General features: G+C 41.5%; 1 protein-coding gene across 11 annotated transcripts in view; it reads right to left on the bottom strand.

Moving 5' to 3' along the window:
• LOC134360180 (myosin-16) overlaps positions 1-22,778 on the bottom strand; it is a 339,036-nt gene that overhangs the window by 87,172 nt on the left and 229,086 nt on the right. For all 11 annotated transcript variants that reach the window (XM_063074218.1, XM_063074220.1, XM_063074222.1 and 8 more), the window contains one exon: positions 1,303-1,359. In XM_063074218.1, the coding sequence (XP_062930288.1) occupies positions 1,303-1,359 (57 nt within the window). The remainder of the gene's footprint in view (positions 1-1,302; positions 1,360-22,778) is intronic.

The raw sequence follows: 22,778 nt of genomic DNA, 5'->3' as shown, positions 1-22,778 counted from the left end.
TCTTGCTTTTCTTTTAAATGTGGTTCTGGTATTGTCGGAGCCTGCACCAAAAGCTTGAAGGTGTGTTTTCGGGCCAATTGAGCGATCTGGCACTTTGCTATTACCGAGAAGGTTCCAGGAGGAGAGTGGCCTCCAGGCCAAGATGCTTACAGGTGGGGCGAAAGCCCATGACCAACTCCATTTTTTACCGAACAAAATGTTGAGGAAGATTGAAACATCAAAGTGAGTTCAGAAGGCAAGCGGGCGTTCAGTGCCATCTACCAGCCTCCTGCTTGCTGCTGCCAGAGGAAGTATTTGCGTGTGATGGTCTCTCTCTCTCCCCCTTGCCCACTGCTCCCGAGGAAAGGCTCTTGTATTTGAATGGTGACTCCCTCCCTCTTGCTCTCTGCTGCTGGAAGAGGTGTCTGCATGTGACAGTCTCTCTCTCCCTTTCACTTGCTGCTCCCAAGGGAAGGTCTATGCGTTTGAATGGTCTCTCTCTCCCCTTTCATGCTGTTGGACGATGGCGCCAGAGTTCTGGATCTGTGATTTATGGATTGGACTGTAGTTCAATTGGACTCTTTCGATTTTATGTTTTTATATTCTGTGTTTTTGCTCATCCTTTCTTGTTACCATTTGCGTGATTTGTTTTTTTAGCATGGGGGGTGGTGTTCTTGATGCTGTTTGCACGATTTGTTTTATTTGCACTCACGGGGCATTGATGTTCTTCTTGTCAATTGTGTTTTTTGCCTGTTGGGGGGAGGGAGGTTGATGTGTTTTCTTTGAATGACTTCCATGTTTTTCTGTGTTTTGTGGTTATCGGGAGAAGCCGAATCTGAGATGTATTCTGCATATATATTTTGATAATAGATGTACCTTGAACTTTGAACCTGGAGCTTTCTGTACACCTTGGGTTTAAATAACCAACCACTTCTTTTGCAATTGTAATTAGTTCAATTAGCCAACGAACCATTCAGAAACTATGATTTAATGTGGCACAAAAATTATTCACTCTTTCCTTCTGAAAACCTTGTAACTAGACCTCCATTTCCTCTAAACAATTCTTAAAACCAACCTCTGGCTAAGCTTTTAGCTATCAACTCTCATATGTAGCTTGTGGGAAGCTCTTTACATTAGTGTGAAATACCTTATGACACTTCAGCTTTAAAACAACTAGGTTAGTTATCTTGTTGATGGCTAGTCATTGATGGTAATTTGTTTTGTAGGTCATGAATATCTACTTTTACTCTCTATTCATATATAATTTATTATAGCTTTCAGTTTAAAAAAAAATTGACTCATTCAGTTCCTGCTAAAATATACCTTGGCTCTCATCGCTCGTTCTGCATCCAACTCCTCCTCCAGTTCCTCAACCCGGGCCTGTAAAATAAGTAGTACAAAGAAAAATCATTAGTGCGATCCATGTTGAAATTTGGGACAGAGAAAGATTGAGAGAAATCTACCAATTTTTTGTTGTGCATTTTGGCTCATTCTTCCCTTTGCTCTCAAGACCATAACTATCCATGCATGTCAAATCAAATGCAGCATATTCACACATCACCTCCTCCACAGATTCTTCTTTAAGTAGATAAGTACTTTTGAGCATGTTTTTATGACTGACTAGGTGCTGTGAATAACACAACCACTGTTTTAATTTGGGTGGTGGGAAACAGAGTAGAAAATGCTAATGAAATATTCCAGGCAGATCAGAGGGTGCTGTCCACACAAAGAAGGCATTTAAAAACTTCAATACAATAGTAATGCAAAACTCCATACTAAAAGCAGGCGAAGAGCAACACTTTCATTGCCTATTTTCAGTTAAATTGTTGAGTTACAGGCAGCAGGACAGTAGGAGTTGTAGACAACTCAACTTCTGGAATACGAATACAAATTAGGAAGAGAAAGCCGCGAGGTACAACAATGCAAGGTGCACAGCTCTCTAGAAAATCATTAAATCATAAGACAGAAGTGGGATTACCCATAAGTTATATAGATATTCCAACAAGGATAGGAAAAGGTACAATCGCCAAGATTGCCATTGGATACCATTGAGTATATTGTACACTTAAAAGTGAGGCCCAGCACTACCAGACCTGCAATACAGAGAGCAATTCTGACATATTATAAAGTTGATATAATATTAACCCTTCCTAAAGATCTCTCCAGTATCATAATAAGTGACGACAATGCATTATCTTAAAACTAGCTTGTTGCAAGGCAATATTTCCATGATAAGTAAAGATTGGTCCGATTTCTACAAGCACATCTCTGATAGTTTGTATATTTATTCAGCGATACAGCATGCAGTAGGCCCTGTGGCCCTTTGAACCACACTGCCCCAGCAACAACTGACAAACTCGATTAACCCGAACCCAATCATAGTACATGTCACAATGACCAATTAACCTACCCAGCTTTCTTTGAAATTTGGGAGGAAACCAGAGGACCCAGAGAAAACCCGAGCACTTCCCGTGGAAGATGTACAGAGACTCCTTACAGAGTGTTGCCAGAATTGAACTCCGAAACACCTTGGGCTGTAAGAGTGTTGCTGTAACCGCTATGCTACCATGGCGATACGCTACGCTACTCTTCACTCAGTACGTGAAGTAGTATTGGCAGTTTTGCTTGAATGCATAATATATTCTGACCCCTATGCTCACACTAAGTGGGACCAAAAACTCACCCTGCCCTCATTTCCATGACTAAAGTCTGACACCCTTTATACCACATTAGAATCATTTACACAGATTTTCTTTTCCTCAAAAGCAGTCTAATGGAATGGCAAGTCTAAAAAATATATATCAATATATTATTTTATTCTTTTCTCCATTATGTATTGAATGATAAAACTTAAAAACAGAGCAAGCGCTACCACTGGTCCACTGCATCCATGCCAGTTTATCAAGTACTCTTCTAGCTTCCTCTTAAGTGTATCCATGCTGTTTGCTTCAACTAGTAACAAAGCCTATTTTCACACAGCTTCAACAGTATGAGAATAAGGAGAATTAGTTTTTTATGCAGTATGAGGTGTTCTTCAGCAGATCCTTACCTCATGAGCTGCTTTGTGGCCTTTTCTTGCCTCAGTAAAGCAGCCAGCATAAACAAAGACTACACCCACCCAAACATTTTCTCTTCTCTCCTCTCCTATCAGGCAGAAGATACAAAAGCCTGAAAATACTTACTACCAGGCTCAATCTTCTATCCTACTGCCATCAAACTCTTGAGCAGACCTCTTCTATGATAAGATGGATTCTTGGCCTCACAATCTACCTTGTTATGATTTTCTACTTTATTGTTTTCCTGTATTGCACTTTTTCAATAGCTTTTTACACTTCATTATGATTTGTTATTGTTTTACCTTATTCTAGCTCGATGCACTGTATAATGACTTGATCAGTATGTACAGTGTGCAAGACAAGCTTTTCACTCTATCTTGGTACATGTGCCAATAACAAAATGCAATGAAAAAATATATCCCTATTATAAATAATAAGCTCTTCCATTTACCACTAATAAATTATAGCAGCAGTTTTTATTCTTTTATCATATTTCAAAGAGTTTTCTGCCTGTTTTGTTGGTTAATGCAGTAAGACGAGTCACTCATGCCCATGCAGCTTTGAAGAATTGCTCTATTTCAATGTTTCATTAATTGGCACCAAAAACATCAGAACAGTCAACGAAGTCAAGTATACCGACACAGCAGGAAGACTGAAGAAAATTAAGCTGACCAACTCGTACCTCAATATAAAAGTCTGCTTGGAATAGAACTTGGATCGTGTCAGCCCCTCTGAGGCACATGTGACTCAGCTGTTAGTTTTAACTAAGACCATTATATTTATTAGTATAACTGGAAATGCAGCGTATTGAAACAATGATCTTGTATTTTTTTTTGCGTTCACATTAGCAGATCCTCAATAATGCTGATTTATAAAGAGTCCAAAATCTTGCCTGAGCCAGAGGAATTGTAATTTTTTTTAATACACTACCTAATCTGGACCCAATGCATGTGGATGGGTAGCCAGTTTTTAAATCTCAGCATGCAGCACAGAATTTCAAATAGTGTCCTTAAATGCTGAGGAGGTCTATTATTTCCATCCCTTCAATAAAAAGCTTTCAAACTGTGCAAACGTATGAAGTCTTTGCTCTTTTCCAAACAAATCAAATTCCTTTCGATCACAGAAACACTTATGGCCAGATTAACCACAGCAGGTAATATAAATTGAAAGGTGTGAAATTTGATGTACTGCAAGCTTTCAGCTCTACCTCTCCAAAGGTTTTGTCATCACTTTTATCTTGGCCTGCCAGTGTTTGGGCTGATGCTGAGGTAAACCAGGTGCATCCAACAGACCACCTAACAATGGGCCACTACTAAATCCCACTGACCCTAATTGTCCCTGGGCCCCGTGCTTGACCTTGGGGGTCCGATTGGCTGATGGTAACTGAGAGTTCTTCCCTTACTGACATGCTACTGCCCTGGCGATTTCACATGACATTTTGTTGAGCTGTGCCTATGGTGAATCAATAATTGATTGCAATGAAGACATGGCATTTGGAATGAAACCTGGTGAAGGTTGTGGATCAGCTTTAATTACAAAGGCTAAAAAGTGGAGCTCAACTCAATCTCTTATGTCATACATTTTACATTTCCTTGTATCAGTGTTGTTGTTTATTTTGCACATGTAACGTTTTTCATAACTTATGTTAATTCAAGTTTATGTTAAATTATCTTTGTCCTTGTCTTATCATGTACTGTGCTACATCTCCAAGAAGCTAATTTTCATGGTGTTTCTACACTGTGTATGTATGCCTATGACAATGATAAATTTGAACTTGCATCAGTCAGTAGATACTGTCTAACTACAGTGGTACGAAAAGAACAAGATTAGATATCTTGCCATATAGTGAAACATATTTATGTTACAGAATTTAATGAAAGGCCTACTTGCTTTATGGGGTGGCAGAGAGGAGATATGTCTCTACCAAAGAAGGTGCAAGGAGTAGCATCTGCTTTGCACCCACCCCACCCGATCAGGATTATGTGAAGCCATGGGAGTAGGCAGCAGATGGCTGTACGAGCAGCTGGTGCATATCACAAGTCCACCGACGCCAGGCAGACAATCTCTGAAGAGCATTGATAATGGCTGGGGTCACCTGTCTTGTAAAGACATTGCCCAGAAGAAGGCAATGGCAAACTGTAGAAAAATCCTGGTCATGGAAAGACCATGATCACCCACATCATGTGACAAGGCACATAATGAATGAACTTGCTTTGTGGATTATGGAGGGTTGGCAACTTGTTTCCAGGCACTTTGTACATACTGAAAAGCAATGTGCAGTGGCATCCAACTCATAGCTGGGCAGCACTAACTTATAATTCTTTTGTATACTTGCGGCCTATAAACAGTACGAGCGTTCACATAGAAGATGGTTTCCTTAACATGCGTGAGACCTCCAGCTTCCAGCATCTGCATTCACTTCTGGATTATATCCGTCCCTGTTTCACCAATCACCTCCGAACCCTTTCTTACCATTCCCTTCTCTCTTTATACTGGCCATCTCACCACTCTACTTTCAGTCCTGATGCAAGGCTTTGAGCTGAAATATCATGGCTTTCTTTCCTCCCACAGATGCTGTTTGACCCTAAGTCCTTCCTGCAGGTTGTCTTTGCTCCAGGTTCTAGTCTCTGCTGTCTCCTGGATCTCCAAAAAATGGTCCAAAGAATGGGCCTGCAAGGTCCTGTATCTACAAAAGGTAGATCCTTTTTCTGCTGAACATACCCTTCACTGTGTGTCGTTCCAGACTCCTGCAGCAGATTATTGCAAACCCAGTCACTCTGTAAAGTCAATCACAATCCCCCAACCCCACTCTTTCCTCAAACTGTTCATGATTACCCCTTTGTTATCCTGATGGCCCTGGAAGGTCATTACTTTTCTCAAACTGATGGCTGGACCCACCCACTGTAACCTCATCCCTCCTCCCTAGCTAGACCCCTCTCAATAGCATGCCACATCCCTACTAGCCACTGAGCAGTAACCAAATTCTTTTCTTGGTCTGTAGGGTGGGGCAAATGGAGGAAATGTCTTCACACACACAAAGGCGCAAGGCTGATCCTATTTCGATGCCTTTGGCCTCACTTGCAGGACAGTACTGCAATAGGTCAGAGGATGAGCGAGGACTCACACAAACCGTCTGTTGGCCACCAGGTAGTATCACACACACTGTTTCCAATAGAGATTAATTTCTAATCCCTAAAGTTCTTTCCCTTAGTCTGGGTCAAGTACAACCACACATACCTCCACTCTCCATTCCTCCCAACACCAAGATCAAAGGGAACTACTTACTAGAGGTTGGGAGCCCTGCTTGGAATCTCTTGTTCTGGCTGAATCAACGCTAACCAACAGATAACTTCAGCTGCTGGATTATCCTAGAACACTTTGGAATCCTAATTTCTAAAGGGTGTGCCTGTGGATTCATACAGCACAGAACGAGCCCTTTCAGCCCAACTGATCCATGCTGACCATGATTCTCACCTCAGCAAGTCCCACTTGCTCATCTCCCTCAAATACTTTACTATTCGTACACCTGTCCAAGTACCTTTTCAATGCTGTTGATCTACCTGCTTCAACCACTTCCTCTGGCAGCTCATTCCACATACTGACTACTCCCTGGCTAAAAAAGTTGCCCATCAAGTTCCTATTAGATCTCTGCCCCCTCACCTTAAACCTAGTGGCATTATATAATATACTCTGTATATAAATGGGATGCATTCTCGATAGTTGGAGCTCATAGCTAATCAGGGAGGAGTGTTGAGTATTTAATATTTCAATAAGGTTTGAGTAATCTTGTATATACAGTAGTTTGATTAAGCATTCTTGTTCATTTAAATAATTAATTATAACTTATATGTAAAAATACCACGTGAATCAAGTCCGCCTCGCTTAAAGACAAAGTTAGACCTGCATTTTGGACTCGTGTGTGTTTTTGATTTAATTTAGTGATTTTAAGATAGAAAACATATGTCCTCTAATTCTTGATTCCCCAATCCTGGAAAAAGACTGGCCCTGTTTATGACGCATGATTTTATATACCTCTATTAAATCACCTGGGTGGTGGGGTGGAGATACGTCTCTACCACAGTAAGTGTCAGGGACTCCTTCCCACTGCTAGCCTATTGGGCAAGGTGTTGCACCTGCTTAGACCCCTGTCCCCTCACCTTCCCCCCCCCCCCCCGCCGATTGGGGTCATGTGAAGCTACGGGAGCAAGTGGTAGATGGTGAAATGAACAGCTGGTGTGTATCACAAGTCCTCATTTTGTGATTACTGATGGCTGGAGTCACATGTCTTGTAAAGACACTGCCCAGAAGACAAAGGCAAATCACTTCTGTAGAAAAATTTGCCCAGAACAATCATGGTCATCAAAAGACCATGATTGTCCATGTCTTACAACATGGCACATAATGAATGAATTAAATGACCCCTCATTCTCCTACACGCCAATGAAAAACATCCCTATCTGCTTGTCCTCTCCTTCGAGTCTCAACAAAATTCTCATAAATCTCCTCTGCAGTCTTTCTAGCTTAATGGTACCTTTTTCATAGCAGAGTGACCAAAACAAATATAGCCTAACCAATGTTTCGTACAACTGGAACATAATATTCTAACTTCTCTGTTCAATGCCCAATATGTCAAAAACCTTCTTCACCATCTCGTCTACCTGTGACGCCCGTTTTAGAGAATTATTTACTTGTACTCCTGACTCCTTCTGTTCTACAGCAAATGAAATGGTAAGCATGGGATCCAAAGGTAAAGGATTGCATAGCTGAACATTCATTACTGAATAAACTATTGAATCATAATTTAAAGCAATAGAAATTGACACTAGAACTTGATGTCATTTATCAGATATTCTTGTAACCCAAAAATCATAGTCAGCTTTGCTCACTGTTCTTCAGGCAATTGTATATCATTCCATGTTAATCTTTTACAATAGTCGCTGCTATCTAAGTTATCCAAAATAAATCACTTCCTGAACCCCACAGGCAAATAAAGACTTTGTAATTTTCCTTTATGTTCGTGGTGACAGTTATAAACTGTTACAGCAATATCCTTGGTATCAGATGTTACTTACACTGCTGTCTTGTGCTGCACAGCTATTCTTTATCTCATACAGTGCAAACATTTCACACTCATTTAAAGGCTGTAGTGCAACAAAGAAGAAAACTCTCATGTTTCCTGCATCAACTGGGATAACGCATGAACTTAAAATTAAAACCTTACATGAATAATTACTCAGTGCTTAGTAAAATTACACCTACAGATCAATTCATAATATTGAGATAATTAAAATCTGAAATGGATATACTGCTCATCACACTTTGATAATCTTTGAATGGAAATAGGCAGCAGCTTCTCAAGTCTGCACCATCTTCAATAAGAAGATCATGGCTCACCTCAGCTCCAAATTCCCACCTATCCTTGGTTACCTTTCTCCGCTTATTGGGAATCTGGTTATCTCACTGAAAATATCTGAAGATACTTTGAATAAGGGGCTGCATTTGTAATGTGCCTTCTTTTCCTGGACTGATCAAGTGTAAAAATTACAGTATTGTGCAAAAGCATTAAGCACATTAAAAATTCTGTAAAGTGAAGATGTTTTCAAAAATAATGAAATGAAAAGATTCTAAATATAAAAAATTATTATGAAGAGCTGTAAACAGTAAATAACTAAATCAAATCAATATTTGGTATAACCGCCTTTAAAACTGAAACAATTCTTAGGTATTTTGTCTTGCAGTTTTATAAGAAAATTAGCTGGTAGGTTACTTGAAGCATCTTGGAGAACTTGCCACAGTTCTTTGCAGACTTTGGCTGTCTCATTTGCTTTTATCTCTCCAAGTAATCCCAGGGCTCTGTGGAGGCCATCCCATCTGCTGCAAAATTTCTTGTTCTTCTTTCCACTGAAGATTGTTCTTTTGTGACCATGGCCGTGAGTTTGGGGTCACTCTACTGCTGCAGAATGAAGTTGGGACTGATGAGGCGCCTCCCTGATGGTACTATGTGATGGATAAGAATCTGCTTGTACTTCTCAGCATCGAAGATTCCATTAATTATGACCAGATCACCAACTCCATTTGCATAAGTGCAGTCCCAAACCAGCAGGGAACCTCCACCGTGCTTTATCGTTGGCTGTAGACAATCATCCAAGTAGCACTCTCCAGCTCTTCTGCGCACAACCTGCCTTGAGCCAAAATGTTCAAATATTGACTCGTCAGTCCAGAGCGCTTGCTGCCATTGTTCAGCACCTCAGTCCTTGTGTTTTTGTATGTAGGTGAGTCTCTTGGTCTTGTTTCCACTTTGGAGGAATGGCCTTTTGGCAGCAAGTCTTCCATGAAGACCACATTTGACAAGATTTCTCTGGAGTATAGAAGGAAGTACTTGGGTTCCAGTGGTTCCCGTGAGTTCAGAGCTGAGAGCAGTGCAGGACTTCTTCAGATTTAGAAGAGACAGCAGTTTGATGTACCTCTTATCTGCTGCATTGTTTCCATGGCCTATCACTGCACTGCTGGTTCTCAACCTTGCCCGTTTCTCTGAGCTTCTTTTAGAGAGCTTGGACAGAACATATTAAAACTCCTGTCTGCTGCGAAATTTCTGCTTGGGAGAGACCTTGCTGATGCAGGTTGTGTCATGATTCTATGCTCTTCACATCTTGTGTAAGAATTGATGACTTGAAGGCTAAGCTGTTACATCTGTCCCTCCTTTTAGCTAGGTTGTCCTTCATCCAGCTTAATTCCTTTTAAGTTTTTGCTTCAGTTAATCAGTTTAGTTCATTCAATTCATTATGCCATTGATCATTAATATTCTGTTTGTTACCTTTGTTTAATAATGCACTGGGTTATATATCTACAAAGTAATCATGTTGTTATTTGAAAAGAAGTCTATTACTTGTATGTGTTGCCTGCATTAATAAAGGGGCAGCACAGTAGCATAGTGATTAGCACAATGCTCTACATTACAGATGACCTGGGTTCAATTACCACCACTGTCTGTAAGGAGTTTGAATTTTCTTCCCTTGACCAGATGGGGTTCCTCTGGACGCTCCAGTTTCCTCCCAGAGTCTAAAGACATACTGGTTGGTAGGGTAATTGATTGTTGTAAATTGTCCTGCGATTAGGCTTAGATTAAATGGGGGTGGGGGGAGATCGCTGGGTGGTGTAGCTCAAAGGGCTGGAAAGGCCTATTCTGCACTGTATCCCAATAAATAAATAAAATATAACCATTTCTCTGCAATATTTAACTTTTTGGAAAATGAATTTTTGGAAATCTAAAACTTGCTCTTTTCTACTGACACTCTAGGCAAGAGACAAAAAAATAAACATCTACAACAATATATATATTAAAAATCTATGATGCCTAAGACGTTTGCATAGTACTATAGTTGCAAAAATGATTCTTGTCTTTTATTCATATCCTGTCTACCCTTTGAGGTTGCAACTGGACCCATCTTCAGTATGACTTTCCTTCCCAATTCTCTACGACAAAATATTGTAGCAAATCACCTTTCCATCTGACCAACTTCACATGTTGTCGGTAGCACTCTTCTGCTTCATAGTTTGACATTTCCAAGATTCGAATGGGAAGTCATTAGAAAGAGCTTATAAAGACAACTTTCCCACCATAATTTTAATTATACACAGAGAACAAGAATCAGCAAGGGTCAACACTGGAGGAGGTGGTGATTTGACCCAACATTTCTTTGTTGGCTCTTGGCTCAAATTATTCTCACTGCACCACTCTGTTCCACTAACTTTAAAATCTATCACTTCATGGCAGAGCATTCCTTGCTCTACAGATCTTCCAAAGGAATCACTCTTAATCCCTTGTCTCACTTTGTGTGTATCATCAGATACTATTCTGTCATGCATAAATATTTGTGGAGGCTTCTGAGCAAAATAATTCTGTGCTCCATGCTCAACAAAGAAAACAAAATCTTAGTTACAAGTCTACAGCTGACACCAGGATGTGATGAACATCTTTAAAGTAAAAACTCTCAGACTGTCAATGATTATTTTAAAAATAGTTATTGTAAATGGTGGATTGACTTTGATTATTGCTGCAGAGCTTTTGGTGGGTGCTCACATTATGACAGACTGTATCTTTACCAAAGCCTCTCGATACCTGGACTAAAATGGAAACTTCAAACCTCACAGTTGCTGCAGCTGAGTGGATTCAAGTTAAAAATTGCACCTTCAAATGCAGCAATTGTAACAGAACAATGCAAGGAGATGAGGTCAGTTCCATTTTACACAATTTGCTTTGGACAATGCTGCATTTAATACATCTCCAGGTTTATGCATGCACATAAAAACACAGATATGGTAGCAATGTCAACAGATTCAAGCTAACTGGTAGCCCATGGTTCCAAAGGAATTGTCTATGTTAAGAGGCCACATTGAGGACTGCAGTGTTGGTGCAATACAGGAGAAATGGAAGCGGGAGAAGAGCGTTCAGATCCTACCAGCAACAGGTACACCCTCAGCCAATGACAAAAGTTCAGAGGTCAGATGCCAGTATAATTGCCTCCCCCTGTCATTAGGCTCACCACTCAGCTCAATAGCAGAGCACAGTCAAGCTGAAATAGGAGTTTGGATGCATTGCTCCTGGCCCCTAACTATTACAAATGGAGAGCCCCAGCATGCAAATGGTTACTGTTTCACACAACACTGTGGCAAAAGGCATTTGACTTATTTTATCAATTCAATGCTTTTAGTTGTTTAGAGTGCTATAAACTGCAATAAAAAAACATAATTTAAATGACTCAGTTCAAATCTCTTTTAAGCCGCTTGCTCAGAGATACTTATACAAAAGTTTCAAAAGCTGTTGATAGGAGTGTCTCAGGGTCAGGATTAGGGGGCACTGCCAGTAGGGGTATGCTTCGCCTCCGTGGGTGCCTTTCAGATGCAGTGGGACAGCTCATCCAGCCACCCACGGCAAGCACAGGTGGACAGAATTCAGCACGATCTGGTGCCAAGGACATGAAGTTGGAATATCCCATTATAAACACAATTGATTCTGCAGATGTTGGAAATCCAGAGCAACACACACAAAATGCTGGAGGAACTCAGCAGGAAGTTTCTATGGAAAGCAATAAACAGCTGACGTTTTGGGACGAGACCTCCCATTACGCAAGTTGTCCTTAAATACCAATTTGATATGCTCCCTTTTTAAAACCTTACAGCAATACACTTCTTGAAAAAGGCCCTCCATAAGTTAGCTTCACAATGACAAATCAGAACCATTCTTGCTCTTAATGTGTAGTATTATACAGACAACTCTATTTGAACAAATTATTTAAAAGATAAACATCATTATCACAGACAGAAATCCTCATTTCCACTTCCCCCGGCCAGTGTTCTAATACTGGACAGTTTTACACAAAGTGCTTTTCACTCCCCCCATCCTTCAGTTTAATTAGAATATTTGAGCGGACTCACCTGTGCCTGGCGCCGCCGTCTGCAATCAGTTCCACCCCACCAAGTCAGCATAAATCACAGAGGCAGCAACTGCAAAAACTGTTTCATCTGCTGCCAGATGGAGATGCAGAAGTGACATTGTATTTAGCCTTTTGATGTGGAATGTAGTTCCCTGTCACTTAACTCTATTCTCAGTGGTTGAACAGAATAATACTGTATCGACTTTGGTTTTGAATCCTAGTACTAAGGTATTTATCTTTCCGAATAAAGGTGAAATGATATGGAACTCTGGTAACTCAAAATATTACAAACCTGATTTATATACTATCTATTAAGTAGTCAAAGGTTATCTGGGAGTGGTAATCGAGCCAAGCTCCCACTACCTATTAAATGCTCCCCGTGCCATGCATCTCAAATAGCCTCTGACAACTAAGTCCGGCTCCTGAGCTTCACGTGTGGCTTAGCTACTAAGCCTGGTGGAACCCTTTCTACTGACAGGAGAAGGGGCAAAGGCGAGTTACTGGTGCCTTAAAAATAGTCGCTTTGGGCAGGTGGGACTCTTAAGCTGTGGTTGGCAGCTCACCTAGGAAAAGGTAAACTCTGATTTCAAACCTCCGCAATACCTACTCATGGGGAAGGCTTCGGGAGTAAACCCTGAGGGAAAAATGCACAGCTTGAGTCCCTAAAGCAGTCCTACTTTGACTACAACATTGACTGGCAAGTCTTGTGAGGCTACTGGTGCTGGACTGAATAGGCCTCTGCTCTCCCCTTGGGTTTATTAGATGCATGGAGAGGAGGAGCTTGCTACATAGGCAACAGCTTGCTTGCCACATCGTACTGCCCGGCTTGCGTATCTAGAGAACTAGGATGCAACATCCATGGTTCACCCTGACCAGCGGGGTCCTCCGAGAGAAGTAGCAAAAATATCTGAGGCCCATCGTGTGGACAACTTCAAAGAGGCATTATGATGTATCAGGAGACATTAGGAGAGGTATGTGATGTGCAGCTTTAAGGAAGAGAGGAAATGTAGAAAGGGTAAGATGTTAAGGAAATTTCCAAGATACGGAGGTGAACAAATGAAAGAAGTGTCTATGATTAAAAGTATGGGAACTAAAAAGAGTAGGTGTAACCTACAGTTGTAGACCTAGTATATCCTCTATTAAACTAGTTTAGAGTATCAGGAACCATTACTTATCATGATAAAGAGGAGAATTAAAGAACGGAGCCTGTCTGGAGTTTCTGTTCAGTATTAAGTTGATTGGTTAATTATGCAACTGGCAAAGGCAAATAAAAAGAAGTTAGATTTAAGTAGAACAGCCATTGGTGGAGTGGGACAGGGTTAGAACATTAGAAAGCTTAAGTCATTCGGCCTGACAAAGCTTGCCAAATTCCTTTTCACATAGTGTGTTGAAATAACAAACGGGTTTAGATTTGAAATTCTCTAAGGTATTACTCTCAACTACACAACTAAGTAGTTTGTTCCATGTGTCCACAACTTGCTGTGTAAAAAATGCTTCCTGATGTTAGTCTGAAATCTCCCTTTAACCAGTCTCTACCTTTGGTCCCGTGTCCTGGTTGATGGATTATTTTTGATGTAGCAGTAGGCATCTACTGTACTTGTACCCTTAATGATTTTGAACACTTCTTTCATGCCTCCTCTCATTCTACCTCTGCTTAGGCTAAAAAGATTTAATTCATTCAATCTTTCTTCATAGCTCATACCATGCGGACCTGGAATGAGTCTAGTCACCCTTCTCTGGACTCTCTCCAGTGCCTTCACGTCCCTCACACAATATAGAAACCAAAATTTTACACAGTATTCAAGGTGTGGCCTCACAAGCGCATTATACAACTCAAGAACATCTCATCACCTGAACTCCACTGAGCGTATTATATACCCCACATTCTATTAGCCTTCCTAATTGCTTCTGTACATTGTCTGGATGTTGATAGTGATGAGTCTACCAGGACATCCAAATCCTTCTCTTACAGTGCGCTTTCTAACTCAAGACCCTCATTGTGTATTTGTATCTAATATTTCTACTTCCAACAGGTAATATTTTACATTTACTTACATTAAATTTCATCTGCCATTCATCTGCCCACATCTGGTTTTTGATTGGATCTAACTATATGGATCCTGCTGCTTGAATGTTGTCAGCCCGTCCCCCTAATTTTGTATCGTTGACAAACTTTACTAGTTTGTTATGTGCTTATCCAAATCATTAATGTAAGTTAAAAACGGCAGAAGCCCAGAAACCAATCCCTACGGAACACCACTTTCAACATTTACTAGGTGTGAAAATGATCCTCTCACCATAACTCATAGTTTCCTGCTTTTGAGCAAATTCTGCACCCATTCACACATCTTACCCTGATATTCCTACCTCCTGTAAGTTGACAATTAACCACTTGGGGGTTACCTTGTCAAAAGCCTTCTGTAAGTCCAAGTAAAATAATATTGATGGCTCTATTATTATCACAACTTTTAATTGTCTCTTCATAGAACTCCAGTGTACTGGTAAAACATGATTTCCCCATGCTGACTTTCTGCTAACATGCCTGTTCTTATCAGCTGCTTTTCCATCTCATTCTTTATCATTGTTTCCATTATCTTGCCTGCAATGCACGTTAAGCTTACTGGTCTATCGTTACCAGGGTCAGTGAGGTCACTCTTCTCATGTACTGGGACAACGTTAGCCCATTTCCGGTCCTTAGGGAGGGGTTTCACTAGTCTTCAATAACTTTTGGAAAAATACATGTTAGGGGTTTATATATATATAATATATATTATAAATATATCATCACAGAGCTCTTTAAGTACCTTTGGATGTATGTTGTCCGACCCTGGACATTTAACTGAAGCAGGATCTCAGTTTCTAAGATATCTATGTCACTTAAAACAATGCTATTTTTCTCTCTACTTACTGCATTTTACTAACATCTTTGCAGGTGAATACTTTAGCTAAATATGAGTTAAGAGTATGTTCTTCTATGAATAATTTAAAACCCCACTATTATTTCTAATACACTTAACTTACTCCTTGACTATTCTTTCCTACCAGATATTCCGATGAAGGGTCTCAGCCTGAAACGTCAAATGTTTCCGTTTTTCCAACAGATGCTGTCTTGCCTGCTGAGTTCCTCCACTATTTTGTGTGTGTTTATTAAAATCACTATCAGCATTAGCAGGTCTAACATACACCCAATATTATTCCTTTATCCTTATAGCTTTCAATTTTAACAAAGATATCTTCACCAAGTCTCAATTCATCTCCTATCATAAGCAGCCTCATGTTTAAGTCCTCTCTTATGTATATGGCTACTCGTCCACCTTCATGATCTTGTCTATCTTTCCTAAATAAAGTATAATGTTTAATACTAAATTCATCACCATCCTTTGAGGTCAGCTAGGTTTCCAGTATTGCTATTATATCACACTTATACACACTTGCATATAATTCCAGCTCATTAACTTTATTCCTCTTGCATTTATTCAGTTACAGTGGGGAACTGAGCCACTGCATCAAGAAGTTTTGATGAGAAGAGCAGGAGGGTAGGTTGAGATTTCGGTTAAGTTTCTTCATTACTGCGTTGGTAGAGTAGTGAGAATGTATCTCAGGGCAGCGTGTGCTCCACTGCACAATGTGGGAAATCAGGGAGACCTCCAGTGTTCCCGATGATTAAATCTATGTATGAGAAGTGCATTCATCTGTGGCCCCTTACAGAGCATGTTAGGAAACTGGAGCTACAGCTAGATGACCGATGGATCATTTGGGAGAATGAGGAGTAGAGAGATAGAAGCTATAGGAAGGCAGCCACATCAGTGTTGCAGGAGGCAGGTAGCTGGGTGACTTGTCAGGAGAGGGAGAGGGAAAGGGAATGGGCAGAGAGTACAGAGTACCTTTCGAGGTGTTCCCCACAATAACAGTACACCATTTTGGATATCATTGCAGGGGATGATCAATCAGGTGAGATGGTTCAAAGGAGGCTCACGAAAATGATTCTGGGATTGAATGGTTTATTATATAAAGAGCATTTAATGGCTCTGGGGCTGTATTCACTGGAATTCAGAAGACTGAGGGGTGACCTCATTGAAAGGTATCAAACTTTGAAAGGCCTCGGTAGAGTGGATGTGCAGTGGATGTTTTCTATGCTGGGAGAGTCTAAGCTTCAAAATAGAGGGGCGTCCTTTTGGAATGGAGATGAAGAACATCTTTAGCTAGAGAGTGGTGAATATATGGAATTTGTTGCCATAGGCAGCTGTGGAGGCCGTCACTGGATATACTTAAGGCAGAGGTTGATAAATTCTTGAATAGTCAAGGCATGAAGGGATACAGGGAGAAGACAGGAGATAGCGGCTGAGAGGGAAAATGGATCAGCCATGATGAAATGGCAGAGCAGACTCAATGGGCCAAATGGCCTAATTTTGCTTCTATATCTTATGGCCTTATTTTATCATGTGACTCCAAGTACCCCAAAACTGCATCCTTAACAATCGACTCCAACATCTTCCCAACCACTAGGCCAGACTAACTGGCCTATAGTTTCCTTTCTTCTGCCCCTTTGTGAGTGCCATTTGCAATTTTGCTGTCTTTCAGAACCATGCCAGAATCTATTGATTCTTGAACGATCATTACTAATGCTTCCCAATCTCTTCAGCCACACCTTTCAGAGTCCTTGGGTGTAGTCCATCAGGTCCAGGTGACTAATCTACCTTCAGACCTTTCAGTTTCGCAAGCACCTTCTCCTAGGAATGGCAACCCCTGTATCTACATATCTCTTGCCAGGTTTTGCTCCATCCCTTCCCTTTACCCCTTTATACCAACTGTCTCCCTTCTCTCAGTCTAGGTAGAGCTCCAACTCAAAATGCTGACTGCTCATTTCCCTTCACAGATACTGTCTGACCCACTGAGTTCCACCAGTCTTTTTTGCCTATTCCATAATTCTGTCCAAGAGGGGTCAAAGGTGAGAGAGGACTCATAATTAGTTATCTCCACGGGTGATTGGTGGACTTTCAAAAGACTGATCAAGAGCTGAGGAGAGAACTGGCCAGATACTGAAGGCATAATGGACTTGGTTAGATGAATGCTGGTTAGATATTCAAGCCTTCTGCTGTCTGGAGGTAATGGTTAGGTGCATATGCTCAGTGGAGGATTGGCCAGTAGTGAATTAGTGTGTGGTTAGTCTCAATGGGACTGGGGATCAGAGAAATGAGGGTGTTGGTACCAAGGTTAGGGTGGAAGGTTTGAAGTGGAGGAGATAGGTAAAGGACTTACCCAAGTGTAGCTTGGATCAGGTGCAATGCTAAGATGGTTGCCTAGCAATGCCCAAGGACAGGTATTCCTGAGATTAATTTCCTTGGGGTGCTTCAGAATTATGTGGTTTGGTGCGCATTTTGACCAGAAATTCCTTCAGATGTGTATGAGTAAAGGAAATGTGAGTTGAACTTCCAGAGTGACATAAACCTGGAAATAGCATAAACAACATCCAGTTTCCAAACTGCTACTGCAGAAAAAGGATGCTGCATAGCTAGATTCCTAAAAGCTAAGAACTTTGCTGTGAATAGATGGCAAAGTTAAAGGGAATAAAAATCAATAGATCTATGTCAGCTCCCTCTGAAGAATACTGTATTGCTTGATTTACAAGCTATCTTTAGATGTTTTTATTAAAAAAGGAATGTATTTTCTGAGTGTTGATGTCCAAGTTAAACTTAGGATGCAGTCTTCAGAATCAGAATCAGGTTTAATATCACCAGCATATGTCATGAAATTTAGTGTTTTGCAGCAGCAGTACAAAGCAATACTTAATAATAGAGGAAAAAAACTGTGAATTACTGTAGGTACTTACATATTAAATAGTTAAATTAAATAAGTAATGCAAAATTAAAAATAGAAAGTGGTGAGGTAGTGTTCATGGGTTCAATGTCCTTTCAGAAGTCAGATGTCAGAAGGGAAGAAGCTGTTCCTGAATCATTGAGCGTGTGCCTTCAGGCTCCTGTATTCCCCTCCTGATGGTAGCAATGAGAACAGGAAATGTCCTGGATGATGAGGTTCTTTACTGATGGATGCTGCCTTTTTGAAGCATCACTCCTTGAAGACGTCCTGGATACTATGGAAGCTAGTACTGATGATGGAGCTAAGTTTATAACTCTTTGGAGCTTATTTTGATGTTGTGTAGTAGCCTCCCACCCCCATACCAGACAGTGATGTAGCCAGGCAGAATGTTCTCCATGGTGTATCTGTAGAAATCTGCAAGAGTGTTTGGTGACATACTAAATCCCCTCAAACTGCTAATGAAATATAGCTGCTGTCCATTTGGGCCCAGGATACATCCTCAGAGATGTTGACATCCAGGAACTTGAGATTGCTCACTCTTTCCACTTCTGATTCCTCTACGAGGATTGGTGTGTGTTCCCTTGTCTTAGCCTTTCTGAGATCTACTATCATTTATTCGTTCTTATGGATGTCGAGTGCATGTTTGTTGCTGCGACACCATTTAACCAGCTGATATATCTCATCCTGTACACCCTCTCATCACTATCAGAAATTCTCTCAACAATAATTGTGTAATCAGCAAATTTACGGATAGCAGTTGAGCTATGCCTAGCCACACAGACATGGTATAGAGAGAGTAGAGCAGCGGGCTAAGCACACGCCCCTGAGGTGTGCCAGTGTTGATTATCAGTGAGGTGGAGATGTTATTTCCGATCGACATAGATCGTGGTCTTTCGGTTAGGAAATTAGGGATCTCGTTGCAGAGAGAGGTACAGAGGCCCACGTCTTGGAGCTTCTTGATCAGAACTGTACAATTGATTGTGTTGAACGCTGAGCTGAGTCCTGACATAGGTATCAGCATTGCCCAGGTGATCCAAGGTCACATGAAGAGCCAATGAGATCACATCTGCAGTAGCCGTATTGTGCTGATAGGCAAATTGCAGTGGGTCCGGATCCTTGCTGAGACAGGAATTAATTGCACTCAAAGCACTTCATCACCGTAAATGTGAGCGCTACTGGACGATAGCCGTTAAGGCAGCTCACAGTGCTCTTCTTGGGCACTGGTATGCTTGTTGCCCTTTTGAAGCAGGTGGGAACTTCCAATTGTTGCAATGAGAGATTAGAAATGTCCTTGAACACACCCACCAGCTGGTTGGCTCAGGTTTTCAGAGTCCTACCAGGTATTCAGGGTTTATCCACTTGCAAGGGTTCACCCTCTGGAAAGACGGTCTGACATTGGTCTCCAAGACAGAGATCGCAAGATCACTGTGTGCTGCAGGGATCATGATAACTGCAGTTTTATTCTCCCTTTGAAAGAGTGCATAAAAGACGTTGAAGCATCACTGCCATTCATGATGACTGGTTTCGCTTTGTAGGAAGTACTAGCTTGCCATCCCTGCCAGGGTCAACCTACATCCAATTCTGCCTCCAACCTCATTTGGAATTGTTCCTTTGCTCTCAAGATAACCCTCTGTTAAGTTGTACATGTTTCCTTGCACAGTCCTGGTTTGCCAGACGTGAATGCCTCAGACTTACCCCTCAGTATACTATGAACCCCCTAGTACACTCACGTCTTTTGATGTGGGTAGGTACATTAAGTTCTCTTGGGCACACACTCAGCCACACAGATTTTAATGAAGTCAGTGACAGTTGTGGTGTACTCATTCAGACTTGGAGATGAATCCCTGAATACAGTCCAGTTCCTCTGATTCAAAGCAGTCCTGTAAGCACTCCTGTGCCTCCCTGGTCCACACCTTCTTGGTCCTCACTACTGGTGCTGCAGTCTTCAAACTCTGCCTGTACTCAGGGAGTTGGAGTACAGGCAGTTGATCAGACTTTCCCAAGTGTGGGCATGGGATAGCACAGTATCCGCTTTTGACGGTGCTTTAACAGTGATCCAGTATGTTGGCTCCTCTGATTCTACAACTGGTATGTTGGTAATAATTATTTAAAGCCTTTTTCAAGCCGGTCTGGTTAAAATCCCCCAGAATGATAGGCAAGGCATAAGGATTCACTGTTTTATGCCTGTTCATTACCTTGCTCAGTTCACCTAGAGCCTGTTTGACAGGAGGTAGGAGGTACATCGCTATGAAGATGATTGCTGAAATCTTCCGTGGCAGATAAAATGGCTGGAACTTGATCGTGAGATCGTCCAAGTAGGCTGAGTCGTACGAGAACAGCACTGCAATGCTTGTACACCACAAGGCGTACTCCACCTCTACCACCTTTGTAAGACTCAGAAGTCCTATCTTGTCTGAGAACTATGAAGCTATCGAGCTGTATTGGAATGGCGGGGGACATCCAAGACTCTGTGAAACATAAAGCACATCAACGTCCCTCTGCTACAGCAGGTTGGTATTGGGAGTCGAAAACCAATCTTCGTGAGACAAACTTTTAAACCAGAACATCATCGTCCCTTCCGCTGTCTTAAAGGAGAACTGAGCCAGTGACCAGAGTCCATTCGACTTTCAAGGACTTTGATTAGCGATAGATTTTTTAAACACCTTAAAACAATGTTACTAACTGTACAGGCCTTAGATGTAGCTGTGGTTTTCAGCTGTAGCAGTGTAAAATGGAAATATTTGATGGTTTCCATCAGGGCTGCTCACACGGGTCACTTTCTTGATGGCACCCCAGAAGATTATAATGTTAATATAATCTTAATGTTAGTCTTCATATTAGTAAACCCTCTGGAATAGCTTTGACCAGCGGCCAATCCGGATATCAGAAGTTTGGAGAGGAGGGGACTTCAATCAGGTCCAGTGCCCAAGGATAAAAGGCAGTGGCAGTTCATCGCAGTGCAATAGAGTTTTGACCAGCAGCTAATTGGCGCTTGGGCTTGGGTCAAATTAAAGGAAGATGGGGTAAGTGCAGCGGCCATCATCTGAGTGGTGATCTTAAGTTTTTAGCTCTTTGAATTTTCCGTGAAGGTAGGCTTCACTCAGAGAAAGCAATGCTCAAGTTTTTTTTTTCCATTCTCTTCTTTACATTTATTCGGCTACGTAGAGATGACAGGCAGGACAGTGCAATGCTCCACTTGCGGGATGTGGGAAGGCAGGGAGACCTCCTCCGGTATCCCTGACCACTAAAACTGCGAGGTGGATTTAGCTGCAGCTTCTAACACACCACGTTAAGGAGTTGGAGCTGGAACTGGATGAACTCCGGATCATTTGGGAGGCCGAAGGGGTAAGACATAGGCCATGGAGAAAGGTAATTACACTCAAGGTGCAGGGCACAGGAAGCTGGGTGACAGTCAGGAAGGGGAAGGGAGTTAAGGAGTGGGTGCAGAGTACTCCTGAGCTATCCCCGTCAACAGCAGACATATCACTTTGGATACTGTCGGAGAGGATGTCCTAACAGAATGAAGTCATATTGAGTATGCCTCTGTAACTCAGATGGGAAAAGGGAATAAGATAGGGTGATAGGGGATTTGTTTGGGGAACAGACAGGAGGTTCTGTAGGCGAGAACGAGATTCCTGAATGGCATGTTGCCTCCCGGGTGCCAGGGTCCCCTTGGATCGAATCCTCAGCATTTTGAATTGGCAGGATGAACAGACAAAAATTGTGGTCCACGTAGGTACCAATGACATGGGTAGAACGAGTAACTAGGTTCTGCATAGGGATTTCAGGGAGTTAGGTGGTAAGTTAAAAGGCAGGTACTCCAGGGTTGTGATCTCAGGATTGCTACCTGTGCCACATGCTAGCGAGGTCAGAACTAGGAAGAATATATAGTTTAATACGTGGCTAAAGAGCTGGTGTAGGAGGGAGAGCATCATATTTTTGGATCATTGCGCGTTCTTCCAGGGAAGGTGGAACCTGTAAAGAAAGCACAATTTGCACCTGAAATGGAAGGGAATAATATCCTAGCGGGAAGGTCTGTTAAAGCTGCATAGTGGGTTTTAAACTAGAGCTGCAGGGGGATGGGAACTAGAGGTCCAGAATAGCTAGTGGAGAGGACGTGGAGGCCGATGTTTGTAAGATCTCAGACAAAGATAGAAATCAAAAGGTTGAGCATGTGCAACAAAATCAAAAAGGGTGAATACAGGACTGAAGGTGTTGTATTTGCATTTCATGGAATAAGACAAACTTGCAGCACAGTTGTGGATTGGCAGGTATGATGTTATAGGCATCGTGGAATCACGGCTGAAAGATTATAACTATGAGCTTAATATCTAAGGATACACACTGTATCGAAAGGATAGGCAGGAAGGCAGAAGGGTCTGTGTTGCAGTGTTGCTCTTTTGGTAAAAAATGAAATCAAATCATTAGGAGGTGACATACGATAAGAAGATGTTGAATCATTGTGGATAGAGCTAAGGAACTGCAAGGGTAA

This window comes from Mobula hypostoma, chromosome 22 (assembly GCF_963921235.1).
Source record: "Mobula hypostoma chromosome 22, sMobHyp1.1, whole genome shotgun sequence".
In the NCBI taxonomy this organism is placed as follows: Eukaryota; Metazoa; Chordata; class Chondrichthyes; order Myliobatiformes; family Myliobatidae; genus Mobula; species Mobula hypostoma.
Note: the sequence above shows the minus strand (reverse complement) of the source record. Positions and strands in the feature narration are given on the sequence as shown.